The 17,567-nt window shown below is 35.0% G+C and overlaps 4 protein-coding genes across 8 annotated transcripts; 2 read left to right on the plus strand and 2 right to left on the minus strand.

Moving 5' to 3' along the window:
• Positions 1-3,973: 3,973 nt before the first annotated feature.
• LOC109601856 (heparan sulfate glucosamine 3-O-sulfotransferase 3A1) lies at positions 3,974-6,625 on the plus strand. Its single transcript, XM_020018144.2, has 2 exons — positions 3,974-4,326; positions 5,049-6,625. The coding sequence occupies exons 1-2, from the start codon at positions 4,204-4,206 to the stop codon at positions 5,964-5,966; spliced, it is 1,041 nt and encodes a 346-aa protein (XP_019873703.1). The 5' UTR covers positions 3,974-4,203; the 3' UTR covers positions 5,967-6,625.
• Positions 6,626-6,728: 103 nt separating this feature from the next.
• LOC109601859 (ankyrin repeat domain-containing protein 40) lies at positions 6,729-11,781 on the minus strand. Of its 5 annotated transcripts, XR_007547047.1 has the most exons (7): positions 11,605-11,781; positions 11,227-11,549; positions 10,888-11,166; positions 7,608-7,769; positions 7,409-7,556; positions 6,919-7,358; positions 6,729-6,869 (listed from the first exon to the last, which is right to left on the minus strand). XR_007547047.1 is itself a non-coding variant. In XM_049961508.1 (5 exons), the coding sequence occupies exons 1-5, from the start codon at positions 7,838-7,840 to the stop codon at positions 6,749-6,751; spliced, it is 882 nt and encodes a 293-aa protein (XP_049817465.1). In that variant the 5' UTR covers positions 7,841-7,908; the 3' UTR covers positions 6,729-6,748. The 5 variants fall into 5 exon arrangements, 4 of the variants coding, with proteins under 4 accessions (XP_049817465.1, XP_049817475.1, XP_049817477.1 ...); XM_049961508.1 differs by lacking the exons at positions 10,888-11,166; positions 11,227-11,549; positions 11,605-11,781 and adding an exon at positions 7,830-7,908; XM_049961518.1 differs by lacking the exons at positions 6,729-6,869; positions 6,919-7,358; positions 7,409-7,556; positions 7,608-7,769 and adding an exon at positions 10,315-10,386.
• Positions 8,094-10,260, plus strand: LOC109601858 (ribosomal L1 domain-containing protein 1-like). Its single transcript, XM_020018145.2, has 2 exons — positions 8,094-9,729; positions 9,801-10,260. The coding sequence occupies exons 1-2, from the start codon at positions 8,157-8,159 to the stop codon at positions 10,205-10,207; spliced, it is 1,980 nt and encodes a 659-aa protein (XP_019873704.2). The 5' UTR covers positions 8,094-8,156; the 3' UTR covers positions 10,208-10,260.
• A 195-nt stretch (positions 11,782-11,976) lies between the features above and the next one.
• On the minus strand, positions 11,977-17,484 carry LOC109601841 (cilia- and flagella-associated protein 57). Its single transcript, XM_020018126.2, has 13 exons — positions 17,249-17,484; positions 16,918-17,197; positions 16,600-16,862; positions 16,260-16,450; positions 15,440-15,572; positions 15,170-15,387; positions 14,897-15,114; positions 14,678-14,852; positions 14,419-14,627; positions 13,716-14,033; positions 12,682-13,659; positions 12,503-12,631; positions 11,977-12,381 (listed from the first exon to the last, which is right to left on the minus strand). The coding sequence occupies exons 1-13, from the start codon at positions 17,458-17,460 to the stop codon at positions 12,019-12,021; spliced, it is 3,687 nt and encodes a 1,228-aa protein (XP_019873685.1). The 5' UTR covers positions 17,461-17,484; the 3' UTR covers positions 11,977-12,018.
• Positions 17,485-17,567: the final 83 nt, after the last annotated feature.

Raw genomic sequence — 17,567 nt, forward strand, 5'->3', positions numbered from 1 at the left:
CAGTGTGTTGGAGTACCATAAAATGAAGACTAAAAGGAGCTGGTCTCTATGGAAGACTATCAGGAAAGAAGCCCTTCATTTCTGCAAACTATAGAGCAGCGGAACTACTTTTTGCAAGAGAAAATGATGGGCAATGGAAAACAATATTGTTTTCAGATGAAAGTCAGCTCAATTATTCAAATCTGATGGCATTTCATAGATGAGAGGACTATTAATGAAAGGTAATAATCCTAAGTATACGAGACCCACTGTGAAGCATGGTGGAGGAGACGTTATGGTTTGGGGATGTTTGCTTCCATTTGCCGAAGGTTATATCAATTTAAGATAAACCTTCCAGCACCACAACGATCTGAAATATACGTCTAAGTTAGTTAAAGAATGGTTCGCTTCTCAAGGAGTACGTGTCATGCCTTGGCCAGCACAAAACCCAGACTTCAATCCAATGAAAAACTTTTGAGAAGAAATTTAACGGAAAATCCATGTAAAAAGACGAGACGAGAAGAATTACTCGAAAAAAAATTTGGAACGATTATATTGAAAAACTATTAAAATCAATGAAGAAAAGGTGTTTAGAAGTTATTAAAAATAATGGATATGCTACTAGGTACTAAATAAAAGAAGGCTAAGTGTACGTAAGGTTGCTCTACCTTTGTCCCTTGAATATTTTTCAAATATTAATAAATTACTAAAAAGAATTTTAATCCGTTGATCTTCGGGTATTGAGTCCATCTAGTTAGATTTAACTCGTCACTATAAAATCGGTTTAAATCAAAAATATGTTTAATTGTATATTGGTTAGACAAAAATTCGTGGAAAAGGTTGTAGTTTATTAAAATTAACTGTAATCTATTTGATATTCCACCGAATTGTGTTAGAAGGTTAACATCTGAAAATTGAGCGCCATTACTAGTAATTACTTGTCCAAGTACCGAGAAGAAATCTGTTTATTTTTTCAGCTGTTGATGCTATAACTAATTGGATGTTATTCTACATCGTAATTTATTGTTTTTCTCTCAAAAACAATGTCTAATTGTATATACATGATTGTCAAAAACCCTGAAAAAATATTATAGTTTACTGAAAAGCATTTATATTTTTAGCTGTTGTTACTAATTATATGTATCCAACTGTACTGTATCTCTGTTTGACGAAAATGCTCTAAAAAGATTGTACTTTACTTAGAGAATTTGTAATTTATTCCGTCTGATTATGTTATTACTAATTGGATTTCAATCGTCACAGTAACAAATCGTTCTTTCGATCGAAATCTTTATTTTTTTCTGCTGTAAATGATATAATTAAATGGATTCCAATTAACATTGTAACAAATTGTTTTTCTATCAGAAACATTCTGCAAAAGATTGTAGTTAACAGGATAGAATTGTAATTGTTTATTTTTTTCTAGTATGTGCGAAAGATGGCGCCATATGGTGTGGACGGAAGCTAGGCAAACAATGTTACTTGTGCAAAATTTTCGCGACGATCGAAAGTGTTTTCTTGCAGGATTCTCTTGTAAACGATTGTGGCTTTCGTTTTCGCATGGACGGCTCGGAGCAGGACATTAAGTTTGTCCCGGGGCGACGGATAATAATAAATGTGGCATGCGAAGGGCGCCACTTACGCATTAAGGCTGTGACGGGTCGCGGAAAACGAGCAAAACCGGCGCGCATATTTACGTTCGGTCGCAATAACACTAATCTCGACGGGATGACGGGGCCCGTTTCGTCTCATTACCGTCGTGACGCGGCGCGAACAACGAAAAGGCCGATCGTCTGTCCGGTTTTGGGGCCCGGAAGCGTATGTTAAATTCGCATGCATTATGTCGATGCGAAATTTAAAACTACGAATAACGATCATGTTTTGTACGCGATATCGATACGTTCCGATCAAAGCCGTTCCTAGAAATTATCCGCAACATTGTTCGGCCACTTTAAAATCTCACAGGGCGAGATAAAATCGAGTAATATAACAAAAAAAATAATCAAATCACACACATTAAATATTTTTCTTTTTGAATATTTTCAAATACACAACCGTATGTTGGTTAAAGTGTGGAGAAGCGGAACGCACCGCGAAAACCGGGTCAAAATGCTCCTTCATGTCGCGCATTTTGCGAGCGAGCTTTATAACCCGTAAATGTTTAATTTGCTTAGTAATTTACGGTCGCGTTTCACGTTTTTCCGCACAAATAAAAACTTTCCACGGGAAGAATGCGAATTTTTCCTCGGAAAGTTTATTTTATGGGTCAGACAATCAAGATGATTTTTTTTCCAGCGTCTAATTAAACTGCGTTTGTTGTGCGACAAAACGATTTATCACAATGCGGCTCTTCAACGGCTGAATTGGTTTTAATTGCCCACAGGAAGACGAACCGAATGTGTGTCATCGAATAAACATAATTACCCGACATTAATTACCACCAATCGAAATTGTTTAGCATTTGTGCTTTTTTCGACCGTTAGTCGCATTATAATTTCCCAATTAGTTACACTGCGATGGCGTTTAGTTTCGAAACTGTCCGAAAATATCTCAGGTTTCTCTTAAGTTCGCGATTCGTGATCGGACTGTTAACAGGAAGAGTAAGCGAACAATAATTACTTATTAAAAATAAAAACACAACTAATGGATTCTAATCTAAGTGTATCATCTGGAAGATGAAGACGTTCATTGTTTATTTTTATGCACTTCCGCAAAACAGGACTAATTAGCTGGTGGTATGGGAAAGGTCGGGTTCGGATGTGATACATGGCGAACCTCTCGATCTTTATCAGAGATCTGGAATAAATGTAATTAAAAACACATTAAATAATGCACAGAATCAACGCGATGTGGGAAACGACGACGTGTGTACGTGTGTACGTTTTAACGTCTCCGATTCAAAACGGTACCTCGATAAAAAAATTTATTTTCATGTACAAAGTAACGAAACAGAGTCAACATTCGATCGGATAGACTGCCCATGGTGATTGATAGGCATTAGAAATAACAGCGGGTATCGTACCAGTAATAAAGTGCCATTAAAAAAACTCAGCCACGCATTTTTAATCGGCATTAAGGAAATAATTGTATGGCATTAACCTGCTTACTTTCGATTCTAAAACGCAGCCGTAATAGTTGCCATTATCGTCGTGCCTGGACCGTATGGAAATTCGCAAATATTAAAAAAAAAACGTTGGTTGGAAATACTCTTAAATTGCATATCTTACCGTTTCGGCAATCTGACTTAAGACAACGAACTCGTGCTTATTTCTGGGTTTTTGTGAATGGGTACAATTCACACATTTCGAATTCTTGTGTTAATTATGTGTAACGTACAATATTACAGCGGTTTAAGTAGGTACTTATTGAGCCGTTAATGAAGTAAAAACAGTGATATTTAATGATTAATTATTCAAATTGGATCGTTTATAAAAAACTCCATCCTCTTGTTCTAAAATTAAATCGATAATTAAATAGTGACCAAAGAAACAGTAAATATTATGTTGATTCGACGCGATTTTTCAAAACTAGGGCGAATACTACGTATTAGAAATATCATCATTACCAATTGGTAATTACCGGTAAACATTAGCCAAAAATCCTTAAACATTTAATAAAAACTCTTTATATTTCTCGTTATTGTTCGGCCGACCTTCGAAGCAGATTATCCAGTTTCGTTTCCGCAAATTGCCATCGCTTTATTGTTCAATCGACAATTATGGCTGAAATCTAAAAAAGAATTAATTATTAATAATCTTAATTTATAATATAATCACGGACTGTTAGATGAAATACAACCAACAATTACTTTAATTGTTGTTCAACAATTCAATTGTGACTGTGGCGCCATCCTCTAATAGACATTTGAACAAAACAATTGTTAATTGCAGATCTCTGCATCATGTACCAATTGGTTTATTATAACCTACACAAATTACAGGTTCCCGTATCATTTTGTGTGGTTCGCCATTGTTTACATTCCTTTGGCCCCAATCGAAGGTTATGTTTACAGAAAAGCCCCAAAACACTAGCAAAATCATGAGTTAAAAGTACCACATTCGGTTTAGAATTCGGCCCCGCCACGAGGACGGAACTGTCGTGGTCGCCCCCCGCTAAATTACGAAGCGAAAAAACTGTAGCGTCGCTGATTAGTATGCATGGGATGTAAATACATATCGACGCGAATTCGAGATGCAGCAGTTGTAGCGTGGAGGCGATGGCGCGATGGAACTTGTGCTGACTAAAAAGATTATCGTGGCCCTGCTTATATTGGCCGCGATTTCGTTGTACGTTTCGTTTATTTTCAACTCTTGTCTGGTTGCAAGCATTGCTCGAGCACTACCCAAGGTAAAAAAGAACAAATTATAATTTATTGATAATACTATTTGTATACTTATTTAAATGATAAAGTCTATCAACGTCTAACATTCAAAAGAAATCATTAGTCAACAGTTAAATAAAATACTAAATATTTTTTTTCTCAGTTATTTTTTTATTTATTTATTTAGTTATAAAGATAAGGAGAAACAAAATATTTACTATAATAATTGACTAACAAAGTTTATTTTGTCTGGTCTAAAACGAACATGTTTAGTTTAAGTATAAAGTGTTTTAAAAATATTTCACTGACCAATTTTGATTTCAGTGCGACAATAATAGATAATGTAACGGAGTAATTTCCGACTGAAATTTTATCATTTTAACACTGTCGCAGTGAATAATAATATACATATATTATAATAATATATCTTATGTTTAATTTAAATTGAATCAGTTTGAAGGTTGAACATATTTAATGTTAATTAAGTTTTTTCTAATGCATAAATCATGTCAGAAGTTTAATTAAAACTATTTACGTTCAGCACTTGAACTAATTTCACAATATGCGACTTTTTCACCGTCCAACGTATGTTAATGACGCAATTCGAGGTTGTTGATTGTAAATTCTAGTTATCACACTTAAACTTCATGATATTTATGTATCTATTAGTTTTATCAGGTGTTCTATTACCTATAAATATACATAGACATATTACTTCTATCACGAATAAACATTTAAATTATTTTAGTGGAGAAATCATCCTGTTGTGGTCAACGAAAATCGCATCTTCAAATACGCAACGTCCGTCCGCGTGGTCTCACTCATCGAGGGAAACGAAACGGACATCTCCCCCAAATACCGATTGCTGCGCGAACAAGGCCTCCAGCCTGCCCGCCAGTTACCCTCTGCTCTGATCATAGGCGTAAAAAAAGGTGGCACACGGGCCCTTCTAGAGTTCGTGCGCATCCATCCTGATGTGCGGGCGGCGGGTAGCGAAGTACACTTCTTCGACAAGAATTACGCGAAGGGATTCCAATGGTACAGGAACCACATGCCGGCCACTCTTGAGGGGCAGCTGACGATCGAGAAAACGCCGTCGTATTTTATAACAAAAGAGGCTCCGAGGCGCGTCCAACTGATGAATCCGTCTACTAAGTTGTTGGTGGTGGTGAGGGATCCTGTTACGAGAGCTATTTCGGATTATACGCAGTCTGTTAGCAAAAAGCCGGAGATGAAGCCATTCGAACAATTGGTTTTCGTCAACGGTTCGATCGGACGTTTAATCGATACCTCTTGGGGACCCGTAAAGCTAGGCATTTACAGTAGATATTTAATCAGGTGGTTAAAATTTTTCCCTTTGTCGCAGTTCTTGTTTATCAGCGGCGAGCGATTGGTCGTCGATCCCGCAAGCGAATTGAAGCGGGTACAGGAATTCCTTGGGCTCAAACAAGTGGTTACTGAGAAGCATTTTTACTTCAACACCACCAAAGGGTTTCCTTGTTTGTTCAAGAGCGAGGGACACAGTTCACCACATTGTCTCGGCAAGACGAAAGGTCGTAGTCATCCGTTCATCGATCCAGTAGTACTGCAAAGGCTCAGGGATTTTTACAGGCCATTCAACAATAGGTTTTATCAGATGACTGGTATCAATTTCGGCTGGGCGTAAACCGTAACATATCAGGATATTTTCTATATCATACGAGCCGCAGGTCGCAAGGGACAATGATAGAATATGTCCGTAGAATTGTGTATACCAAAAACTAATATCCAAACCAAAGAAATGTACCATTTCCAAGAAAACAGCAACGTAATATCATTTTTATCAAGACGTTTTAGAACGTACCTAGCGTTACCAACTAAGACGATGTAGACTGCTTGAATTGTAGCCGTTTTTTATACATTTTTAGAACCTACATTATAGAACGTTTAATACAATTTTACAAAAACTTTTTTACATTAACGAAAGTCAATTCGAGTTTACTAAATACCTCCAATTAATAAAACAACGCAAGCTTTAAAATAAACGTACATAACGAAATGTAGGTGACATATTTGCTGAAATTTACTGGAAAAAGCTATATTTTCAGTATGATATATTCTTTAACATGTAAATATGTCCCTATAAAATCGATAATCAACTAATTAGGTAATTTGCAAAGCTAGTAAAATGTCTTATGACAACTTAATCATTAGCTTTTAAGCATATTAACAGTTTTCTTTTAAATTGAGTACAAATTTTTGTAGTTTAGTGCCAAAATTGTTTATTGTTTGTTAGTAAAGTTTGTAGTTAAACTAACATATCTTGTGTGATTTTAACAAGCTCAAGTATATTAAAACACTCCAGTTTGATATTGAATATTTATGTTAACCTTCTAGTCAATGTTTTAGTTGTTTGTTAAATTTTGTTATTGTATTTATAATAAAAGAATTTTACTCATGAATTGTTTATTAACTTAAATTAGGAATAGAAACTTTGGATATTTTATAAAAAGTTACGCTTCCATTAGAGCAAACACCAAAAATGTCTTTTTCACTTGTTCCAAATTCAACATGAAAATCCAATTTAGACCTAAAATTATAACAATTATTCTTGACTTACAATAAATGTGAAACTGTACCTGACAAACACTCTAAAATCGTATTTTAATGTAACATTTTTGGGCAAAAACACAAAATAGTCCACATCTTCATTTTCATTAAAATCTTCATAGATTTTTGGGCCATTCTTTTGCAACTTGGTGAATATTTCATTAATGACATTTGTAACCTTTTCTTCCTTTGATCTTGAATAGGGATGGGAAGTTTCTCCTTCAATTTTAAGTTTTTTATCAACTTTTTCTTCAACATCAAGTTTTCTTTTATTTGCACAATCTTCAGCTGTTAGTTTCCTTTTCAATTTTCTTTCATATACTTCTTTATTCATCACTTTATATCCTTGTAGAACAAGTTTTTTGTACACCAAATATTTGTTAAGACCACAGTTAGGTAAATTTAAAACATAGTCATACATTTCTTGAATTGTTAAGGAATTTTCATTTACTTGAATCTCAAGTTTATTCTAAAAATATAAATTTGAATTACTTTTCATCAGATTCATTAAAATATTACTGTTTCCATTAAAAATAGTGCCTCTTCTGGATACAAGTATATTCCATTTTTATCTTGAAATCCAAATGAATTAACAATATTTTTAGCAACTTTGGTAACCTTCACCAGTTTCTCTTCTTGCATCCAAACAGACTGAGCCCTCCCGCATCTGAAAATATAATACTTAAAACAAGTATTTTCAAATTTTAGTTAGATAAACCTTCTTTCAACTCTTAAATGACCCAACACGTGTTTTAAATGGTTTAAATGTTCATTTGTGTAAATTATATCACTGTTTTCTTCTGATTTTAAGAACAATTTTGTACCAGGTAACTTGATTTTAATAACAGGATTTTTGTGGTGTTCTAAGCATTTTTTGGATCTACAATAAAATTAATAATTTTAATAATAATAAATAATAGGAGTTTAAATTATTGTTTACAATTCTTCCATATTTTATAGGGTTATATTTACATTTGTCATTTTGTTGATTGTTAAAAGATGGCGATAAAATTCCATAATAGAATTGTTTTATTCTAATGAAAAAATAATAAAATATAATTTTAATATAACAACTCCAATTATCTTTAAATATATAAAGCTATAATAATTCTAAGAATTTTATTTTTCGTGTATTGGGGAAACTTGCAAAGCAGTATAATTAAGGTTGGTAAAACTGAAATTTCTTTCTCTTCTCTAACCTCACACTTTCAAATATCACATGTGCTTTGGTTGTTGGTGTAAAGAAGACATTTGATTTTGTGAAAGCATGGTGAAAATAAAAGAATTAATGACGCCCAAAACTCCAAAAGTCAAAAAGAGTTTGTCTACACCGTTGAAAACAAAGCAAAAATCTCCAAAGGCTGAAAATGTTAAAATTTCGCCGGCTAAACGTGCAAAGAATGAACATCTTGATACACCCAGACCACCAAAAATTGCACCGAACAGCGAAAACGATAAAAGTGCCAAGAAAAAATCAGATCAATTTGTTACACCCAAGCCGCCAAAGCAAGTAAAGTCTGTCCCAATTAGTGAAAATGGTAAAAGCGCGAAAAAGCAACAGAATCAGGTCGGACTTGTTACTCCTAAATCAGCAAAACAATTAAAATCTGCACCGCCTAGTGAAAATGGTAAAAGTGCGAAGAAACAGAAACAGGAAGAGTTTGTTACTCCCAAGGTACCAAAACAAGTAAAACCCATGCTGAATAGTGAAAATGGTAAAAGTGTTAAGAAGCAACAGGAAAATCAGAAATCGCCACCAAACACTGTAAAAGGCAAAGCTGTGAAAAGGCAATTGGAACAGGAAGAGTTTGTTACTCCTAAACCACCAAAACAAGTGACAAAGTCTGATGCTGTTAGTGAGAATGGTAAAAGTGCTAAAAAGAAGGTTCTTACACCCAAACAGCAAAGTCCTAAAGGTAATAGTGCTAAGAAAATTGTTAAAAAATTACCTAAGGGGACTCCAGGTAAAATCTTAAAGACACACAAAAACAAAAAACTTTCAGATTTCACAGAAAATCAGGAAACAATAACTTTGACTGGTAAAAAGGTTAAAACTGAAAAGACACTTGCAAATTTTTCAAAAATATTTAATTCTGATGTGGAGAAAAAGTACAAAATTTCAGCATCAGATGTTGAAAAAGCAATTACTAATGTAATTCATTTGGCTAAAACTAATCCTAAGTTACAGAACCAACTTTTCAATGAAAAAATCCCATTGTTCTTGCAAGTAAATTCAATTAAAATCAGCAAAGGACATGCAAAACTGTTCAGATTACCTTTAAAACATTCACTATTGACTCCAGATGATGAAATCTGTTTGATTGTCCCTGACATCAAAGGTATCAAAAATAAGGAACATGAGAAACACTTAGAACAGTATGAAGAACTATTAACCAAAAAAGGTGTCAATAACATAAAAAAAGTCATGACTTTCCACGAATTCAGGACAGAATACGAAACATTTGAACTGAGAAATCGTTTGGTTGATTTGTATGACCACTTTTTAGTTGACGGAAGAATCAGCGGCAAAGTTGTCCGCAAATGTGGCAAAATATTTTACAAGAAACGCAAAGTTCCCAACCCCATAAAGCTGCAGGTCACCAAACTGAAGGAACATGTCGAACAGAGTCTATGCAAAACTCAGTTTACTATGTCTGCACACAGTGGCAGTCACTTGGTGCAGTTTGGTCACAGTAAAATGGAAACCAAAGATCTGGTGGAGAATTTGTTTAGTCTGATTGAAGGATTAGACAAGTTGTATCCTGGTGGCTTCAAAAACATTAGGAACTTGCATGTTTTCACTCAAAGAGCGGCTTCCATCCCTATTTTCATCAATTTAGGTAAGTTTTGCTCAGAATATTTCTTATTTTACAGTTATATAATCTTTTTTATTTTTTTTTTTTTGATGCAGCAAATCAGAACAAAGTGAAAACACCAACAACCAAGAGATCTAAGACCAAGGGAGCTAAATCCGTGAAAGGTGAATTAACAACTCTCACAAATGTTGATGTTGTAGTCAGCAGAGATGGAGACGTTAAAGTCATCAAGCAGGATGGTGAAAAGGAACATCCTGATGAGTTTGGAGTTGAAGATTTGTTGAAGCTACACAAAAAGAAGAAATTTTCAAAGAGGGCTATGAAAAAATTGAGGGGTAAGAGTCACATTGTTGTTGAAAATGCTAATGGAACTGTTAAAGAAGAAAAAAAAGAAAAGAAACAGAGAGTATTGAGTGGAAGAGTGGAGAAGAAGTGGAAAAAGAATAAGGTTAAGAAGAATCTTGCTAAACTTGCACCTAAGAAGAAAGTTCAGAAAAATTGATGTTTGTTTATACTTTTATTCATAAGACAAAATAAATACATTTTATAAGTAAATTAGGAGTTTTATTTGGATTTTCTATATGAGCGTACATTATATAAATGAATAAAACAGCTTTCTTAAATTTTATTGGTTAAATGTACACTTGCATTTTTTATTATTTTAACGTTTGCTCGTTCCTCCTAAAAAGTACAAGGTTATTTATATTAAAGATATTGAAATGAGGTGATTTAAAATAAAACTATTTTTTTCTCCATATTTTTTATTAACGAAATAAAAACAAATATAAAAGTTTTTTGTAAAGTTGTGTTTTAGTGCCCGAATGAGTCTGTGCGAAAATTCGTGTGCCTCTAAAAAAATAAAGCTTTTTTTATATATACAATTTGTGTATTAAATTTGTCTGAGATCGTTTCATAAGTTTACGTGTAAAATAAATCGCATTTTGTTATATAATGAAGCGGCGTGATTCATTCATGAATCCTAATATTTAACAAGGCATGTGATATTGCGAGAATACGAAATTATTGCCTTTGTATCATCTTAAAATTACAGATATGATTCTACTCTGTTTACTGTTTCCTGAACACAAATTTTTCTGTTTGTTTTTCACTAATTGTGCTACTGTTTAAACTACTCCATCTACTGTTTTACTAAGCATTAATATAGAATTGTCTGATTCTTACATGTTGATATGCTTTGATAGCAATTTGTCGTTTTTTCTCCAGTTGGTGGCTTCAAAACAATCTCTAAAGCTTGTCCATCCACCAACCTTTTAACATCACTATCTTTTCTTAATCTAGTATTTGGCAACTTTCTAATTCTTTCAACCTGGCATTCCAAAATCTCCAACTCTTCACAGCAAATCTTCATCAAAGTGTTGTAAGTGAGTTTCCACCTGGGAATTTCCACTTCTATAAAATCTGGATCACTTGAACCCTGAACTTTCACCTTCAATACCAAATCTGTAAGAGCTAGATATATACATACTGCTAAAATATGATTGATTGTTATAAATTATATACCATCATTTTGAGCAGCAGGAAGTGTAGTGGTCTGCATGTTAGAAAAATCAGTGTGTTTACTCCTCAGCCTTCCAATATCAACCTGACCATTAATTGGAGGATTTTTTATATAATTTGGCGTGAATTTCATACCCAGTTCTTCATCCATATGATTATTAACAGGTTTATATGGAACACCTAACAAATCTAAAATGTTCTGTGAAGTGCAAACCGATGCGGGTGTTTCCCCTTTGACCGTTTGCAAAGTCTTATCAGCCCCATTTTCGAGTAAAATACGTACTATATCCTCGTGATTTCTTTTACAAGCCCAATGCAAAGCTGTCCTGAAAAATTTCATAAATACAAAAAGTTAGGTTATGCGACCGGTTTAATATTTACCAGCCGTTCACGATATTGCTCGAGTTTACGTTGATGTTCTGACTTAATAGGGCCAAAACCGCTTCCGTGTCACCCAAACAGGAGGCCTCGCGTAGTTTTTCTTCTAAAATGCTTGACATTTTATGAAAAAATCATCTGGGCGGCTTGACAGGACATTGTTGTCCAATAGACAACTGCGCGCGCTGATACGAAATTAAAAGTAAAGAATGTTAAGAATTTAAATAAAAATTGAGTTTATTTTTCCAGTTGCAGCTGTTGCACTATAATAGCAAGCTGTTTTGTATTAAAAAACAACTATCAACTATTTAAACTTGTACCTTTAAACAAAAATATTTTTGACACTGGTAAAATTATTTCCAATAATAATAATAATAATAATACTGTATAAATTTATTAAGATATACAATTAATAAATCACTCTTTATAAACTTGTATAGGTTTCTCTTCAATAATAACTTTAGTGTCTTCACACGTGAGCTTATTTAACAATCGAGACTTCTCCTCCTTCAGGACATTCATTGAAATGTTCATCTCCTCAAGTTTCTGTTTGTACTTGTCGTGAATTTCTTCTCTAGTAGCCGTAGCCATTTCCATCTTCTTCTGAGCTTGAGAAGGTAACAAATATTTGGATAAGCCCAACAATGATTTCATCTTGTAATTGGTCTTCAGCTCTATCTTCAAGTTCTTGCGTAAATCGTTTGCCTCATGAAGCAACTGGACGTTTTCGCCTACCAATCGTACTTTGTCTGAACTTAAAATGCTTGTACTTTTAATTGCCTATAAGATAAAATAATTTGATGAACTAAACTTATGGAAGGATTGCATTGAAACCTGTGGTTACTGAAACACAACGCCAATATTTTTAATTCCAGTTGAAATAAATTAGAATATTATTTACCTGTTTTTGTAGTTTCGTTGCGGTTCTCTCCAAAAATTCTCTTTGTCTCATAAACTCATTTTTGACTTCGGTATCCTCAGCTTGACTTACAGTGAAGTTAACATCTGGATTATATTTATGATACATGTCCTAAAACTCACAAATTTGTATCTACAATTATTTTAAATATATTACCATACCTTAACAGTTTTAATTAACAATGGAATATTCTGTATCAAACCACTGCAATTGTGTATATCCACTCGCATTCTCTTTAACGCATCCTGCATCTTCCTATTCTTTGCCACTTCTCTCGCACATTCATTAGTTGTGGCCGTTAGTTTCTCCCTCATATCGGAAATTCTCAAATCCAAATTCAGGATAACTTTTTGCAATTTTTCTAATTCCGCCACCATTTCACTTATTTGCTCGCTCTGTTCCATGATCGTCCGCTCTCTCGGCTCAATCTGACTCTTCAGCTCCTTTATTTTAAAGTCTAAGATGAATTTAAACTTTTCCAGCTCTTGATTTTTGCTCTTAAGTTGGAATATTCTCTTTTCCTTTTCTTCGATAGTTGAATCTCGTTCGCCTATTTCTTTTTTTAGATCTTGTATGTCGCGTTCTAGGATCATTACTTGGTTTTTGAACTTTTTCAATTCGTTTTCCAAACCTATCAAACTGTGTCTTGTGTCTTCAACTTCTTTTTGTGACGCCAGCAGTTTTTTCTTAGCCTGAGATGCTTCACCTTTCAATCTCACGTTCAAATCTCGTTCTTCCTTCAATTCTTGATTGTGTTTCGTTTTCAATTCGTAAATCTCCATGTCGGCATCATCCTCGATTTGTTGTTTAATCGTCTCGTGGTCTTTCTCCTGAGTCTCATTTAGTTCGTGTAGCTCCTCATATTGAATCTTCATATCTTTGATTTTCTGCAAAAATTCTGTAGTGATCGCATTTTCCGAATCTGTTTTGGCCTGTGCCAAATCGTCCAGTTCTTTCTTGTAGTCATTTCGTATTCTATTGAGTCGTTCTTCGAGTGCCACGTACTTATCATACTCCGCAATCAATTTCTCATTGTAGCTCGCCTCTAGTTGTTTGACGAACTGCTCGTGCTTTACTTCCATCACCGCAATTTCTTCGTGGATTTTGTTTAGGACTTTTGTGTGGCCTGACTCCATTTTCTAAAAATGAACAGTTAATTATATTGGAGTTACCCAAAATAAAAATATTTTCCCACGTCGTTTTTCTCCTTGAGATCTTCTATGGCACCACAATAAGCTGTATGGACGTCCCTGAGTTTCATAGCATGAATCGCGTCGCTCTGTCTCATCTGATAAGCATGTTCAGTCTCCAGCTCCTTTAATCTAAGTCCCAGTTCCTTTATTTTCGTTAGTTTCTCTTCTAGAATGTGTTTGGAGATAAGAATTTCCTTGGAGACTTTAAAGTCTTGGTCCATCTTAATAGATTTTCCCTCAGGACTGTTTATCTTCCAAAAACAAAGGCTGCCGTCTAAGGAAGCTGTGATCAAGAAACGGTCATCGAACGAAATGGCCATCTATTAAAAAAATCATTAGTTACCCTTGTTTGAATTTTTTGAATAGTCAAACAAATGTGAATATTAAAATTTAAATAGTAAGGCACACGTGTGGAAGATGAATGGCAAAAGACGATAATCTAATTATGGGAGAATTAAATCCTCTGGGTTGTAAATCCCAGGGTCGAGTGTTAAAAATAGGGACCGCCTGAGGCATGACTCGCGAACATTAATAATAACAATAATGATGCATGGATCAAGACCAATGTAAACACGTCGCAGTCCTTGAACCAATATGATTTATCGTTGGGTATTATGATGCCTTCCTCATCTTTTTTTGTGTAATTTATGTAATTCCAGTTAACTGTTCGACTTGTAAAACGAAACAGGTTGAATGAACACTCACGTGTGGTATTAATTCTTGATGCATCACATATTCCAAAGTTTCAGCTTTGTCCAATAATGGAATTTTGACTGAATGAATCACGCCGCCAGCAGAGGTAAAAAGCATCATTTCTAACTGCGACAGTACAACGGCGTCAATTTTCCCATGACATAGAATAACTTCACGTTGAATGTTGGACATACTTAACTCCCTCAGTCTACCATCGTGACCTAAATAAACTTATTGTACAACAAATGAAAATATTGTGAAAATGTCTCACCAACTGCATAAGCAGACTTTCCATTGGCAGTCATCGCGATCCCAGTCCAGGGATTAGATTTAATGATGTATTCGTTGACCCTGAGGGCCTTCTGCACGTCCCATTCATATGCAGAACCTTCGTTACCGCACGTGGCCAATATGTGATCGTCCACCGCCCAAGATACGTCTTGAATCTAACAGACAATATGATTTCCTCAAAATTGTAATCAAAACTCACCCTTCCGATGTGACCTTTCAACGCGTAAAGGCAAGTGAAAAAGATGCTCGAAAAAATTTGGATGACGTTGGCGTTTGCCGCTGCGAACAAATGACCCATTTTGCTGAACCTTACCAATCTACAAAACCTGACTGAAAATTCCTTCACTAACATGAAATCGTCTATCATGATATTAAAGTAGCGAAGACGGTCCGAAAAGCCGACGCAAGCGTACAATCCTTCAAATCAATGTAATTTTGTTATAATTGTACATTTTGGGTGCCGTAAAAAAACCTGTTGGATGCAACGACACGGAAAAAATGTCGTCTTCGAAGCGCTGCATCAGTTCCATCTCTTCGGTTTCGTAGTTCCATAGTCTGAGTGTTCTGTCGGTTGCACCGGACGTTAAAACGATCGACTTCCATCTGCAAACCGATATACCACCAATGGGTCCGTTGTGCAGGAGATATCCGTATTCCTGCATTGTTTCTGTTGGATCTTGTTGCCAAAGTCTAAATTTATGCACATTAGAATGAACGTTTATTGATTTTATAGTTTACTGACTTTACGCTGTAGATTTGTTGTTGGTCCGTTACTACCATAAGTCGATCCTGAGAAGGATTGGTGGAAATGCAACTTATCAAATTTTTTTGAGACCACTGTACATTTTCATCTGTATCCCTTTTAATAGTATAATCTAAAATTATATTATTATATAACATAATTTATTCAGAAAGATAATCTTCCTTGTATAATTTATAATTAAATAGAGGTAATATATTTGGTACTTATACACAGGTTTCCTAAATCCTTTGCAGACAGGTATGTGGTTTTGAGATTTAATCAGTTCAAACTAAAAGATTCTTTTGTTAAGAGAAACAAATATGAACAAGGCAGACGTTTGTAACTTGCTGGAAAGACTTGCAGAAGAAAATAAACGTCTGGAGGAGCTGTTGATAATGGCTGATGTCTCAACTCAAGAAAATATAAATTTGGTTCATTACAAAACCCTTTATATTGAAAGAAAAGAAGAAATTTATTCTATAATTAACTATATGATTGAAACATCACAGGAAAACAAGGAGTGTGTCGACTTTACCGATATGAATACATTACAGAAAAAACTGGAGGTTGATAATTCTTATATAATGGACTTTCTAAGAAACAATAAAGCAGCGGACAAAAAAATAGCCATCATCAACGCACACGAAGAGAAGTATCAAAGGAATGTAAAGGAAATTTTGGAGCGGATTTCTGATATTCTGCAAATATCAACTGGTGAAAAAAAAGGAACGATATTCATAAGCTGGGACGTTTACACAATTGCCACTCAACAACTCCTATCTAGTTATTTCCCCAAAAAGAAATAACGCTAGATCCTTGCCTGGTACAGAGTAAACGTTCCTCCTTTTAAATTTGGTCGGCGTTTCCTTTTCGAAGAAGTAAACCTTTCCGCTGTTAAATCCGAAGGCGAAACCTTTCGATAGATTCAACAACTCCCTGATCTCGTAGTTTTCCGATTCTTGAATTTCTGCGAAGTTCGGGATTGCCAAACTCGTTTGAGAACCCTGCGCTCTAAATAATTATTAATAAATATTATCTTGCATGCACTTTTTGCGTTTTATTATTGTACAACAGTTACTCACTTCGTTTTTTTCCTGATTAGCAATTTCATTTTAACAAACATGTGAATTTGAATTGTGTATTCTTTGCAACATACTTACTCTTCAATTGCTTTCATGTCAATGCTGTACTCGTCAGTAGGAAGGAAAATCGTCTTCAGTTCAGCATGTTCAAAGACGTAAATCCTTCCACTGCTAGTTCCAGCCAGCAATCTATCTTGGGACAACCAGCAACAACTTGTAAAAACCGTAATATCCGCCTTGTTCCATCCGATTTGTTTCCAGTTGTTTTCAAAAGCCATAATTCTCAACAACGAGTCACCGATAATGCAGCACAAATTGACATCGTTTGGATTGCAGGCGATCTATGAAATGTGATTAGTCAACTTACAAAATTTACGCTGATTTTAAATCATTTACTTGGTAAACGATTCCGGTGCCGTTCAAGTTGTTGGCTCTTGCGCTAGAGTAAAGTTTCCCAGTTTCCGTTTTGAAACAATACATTTGCCAGTCCGGATCGCCCGTTACGCCAATGATTAACTTTGAGTCGAAAGTGAAGGTGATCGCCACAAACGAAGTAGTGGTTATTTCTTTGTCTGTTGGTAGTTGAATACTGCGTTTCCGCTTCAAAATTAACGGGTCCCAGAGCGTTATATAAGGTAGCTTCCCCTGCGGCGCCTCCGCCAAAGCGATAAACCTCCTACGATTTAAAATTATATTTTTCAGTTTAGAAGAATTGTGAACCAGTTACTTGTTGGGACTCACGCAGATGTGCGTGAGGTTTTTGCCTCTGTCCGAGAGTCGAATGTACTTCTGCTTTTTTTCATTGATATTATGCATCGCCACAACTGCACCAACGGGATAGAGTATGTCTTCGTCAGTCACAAACTGTGCGCTTCCGGATACGTTCTGGTTGAAGCCTAGTATGAGACGGGGCTGAAGAGTCGGCAAATTCTGATCCATGTTTTAAAAATGTTGTAAAAACGTCAAAACGACTAAATGATAAAGGTTAAAATATACCAAACTGACTGAAGGTTGTTTTGTTTGATCGATGTTGTTATGCATACGTT

This window comes from Aethina tumida, chromosome 1 (genome assembly GCF_024364675.1).
Source record: "Aethina tumida isolate Nest 87 chromosome 1, icAetTumi1.1, whole genome shotgun sequence".
Taxonomy (NCBI): Eukaryota; Metazoa; Arthropoda; class Insecta; order Coleoptera; family Nitidulidae; genus Aethina; species Aethina tumida.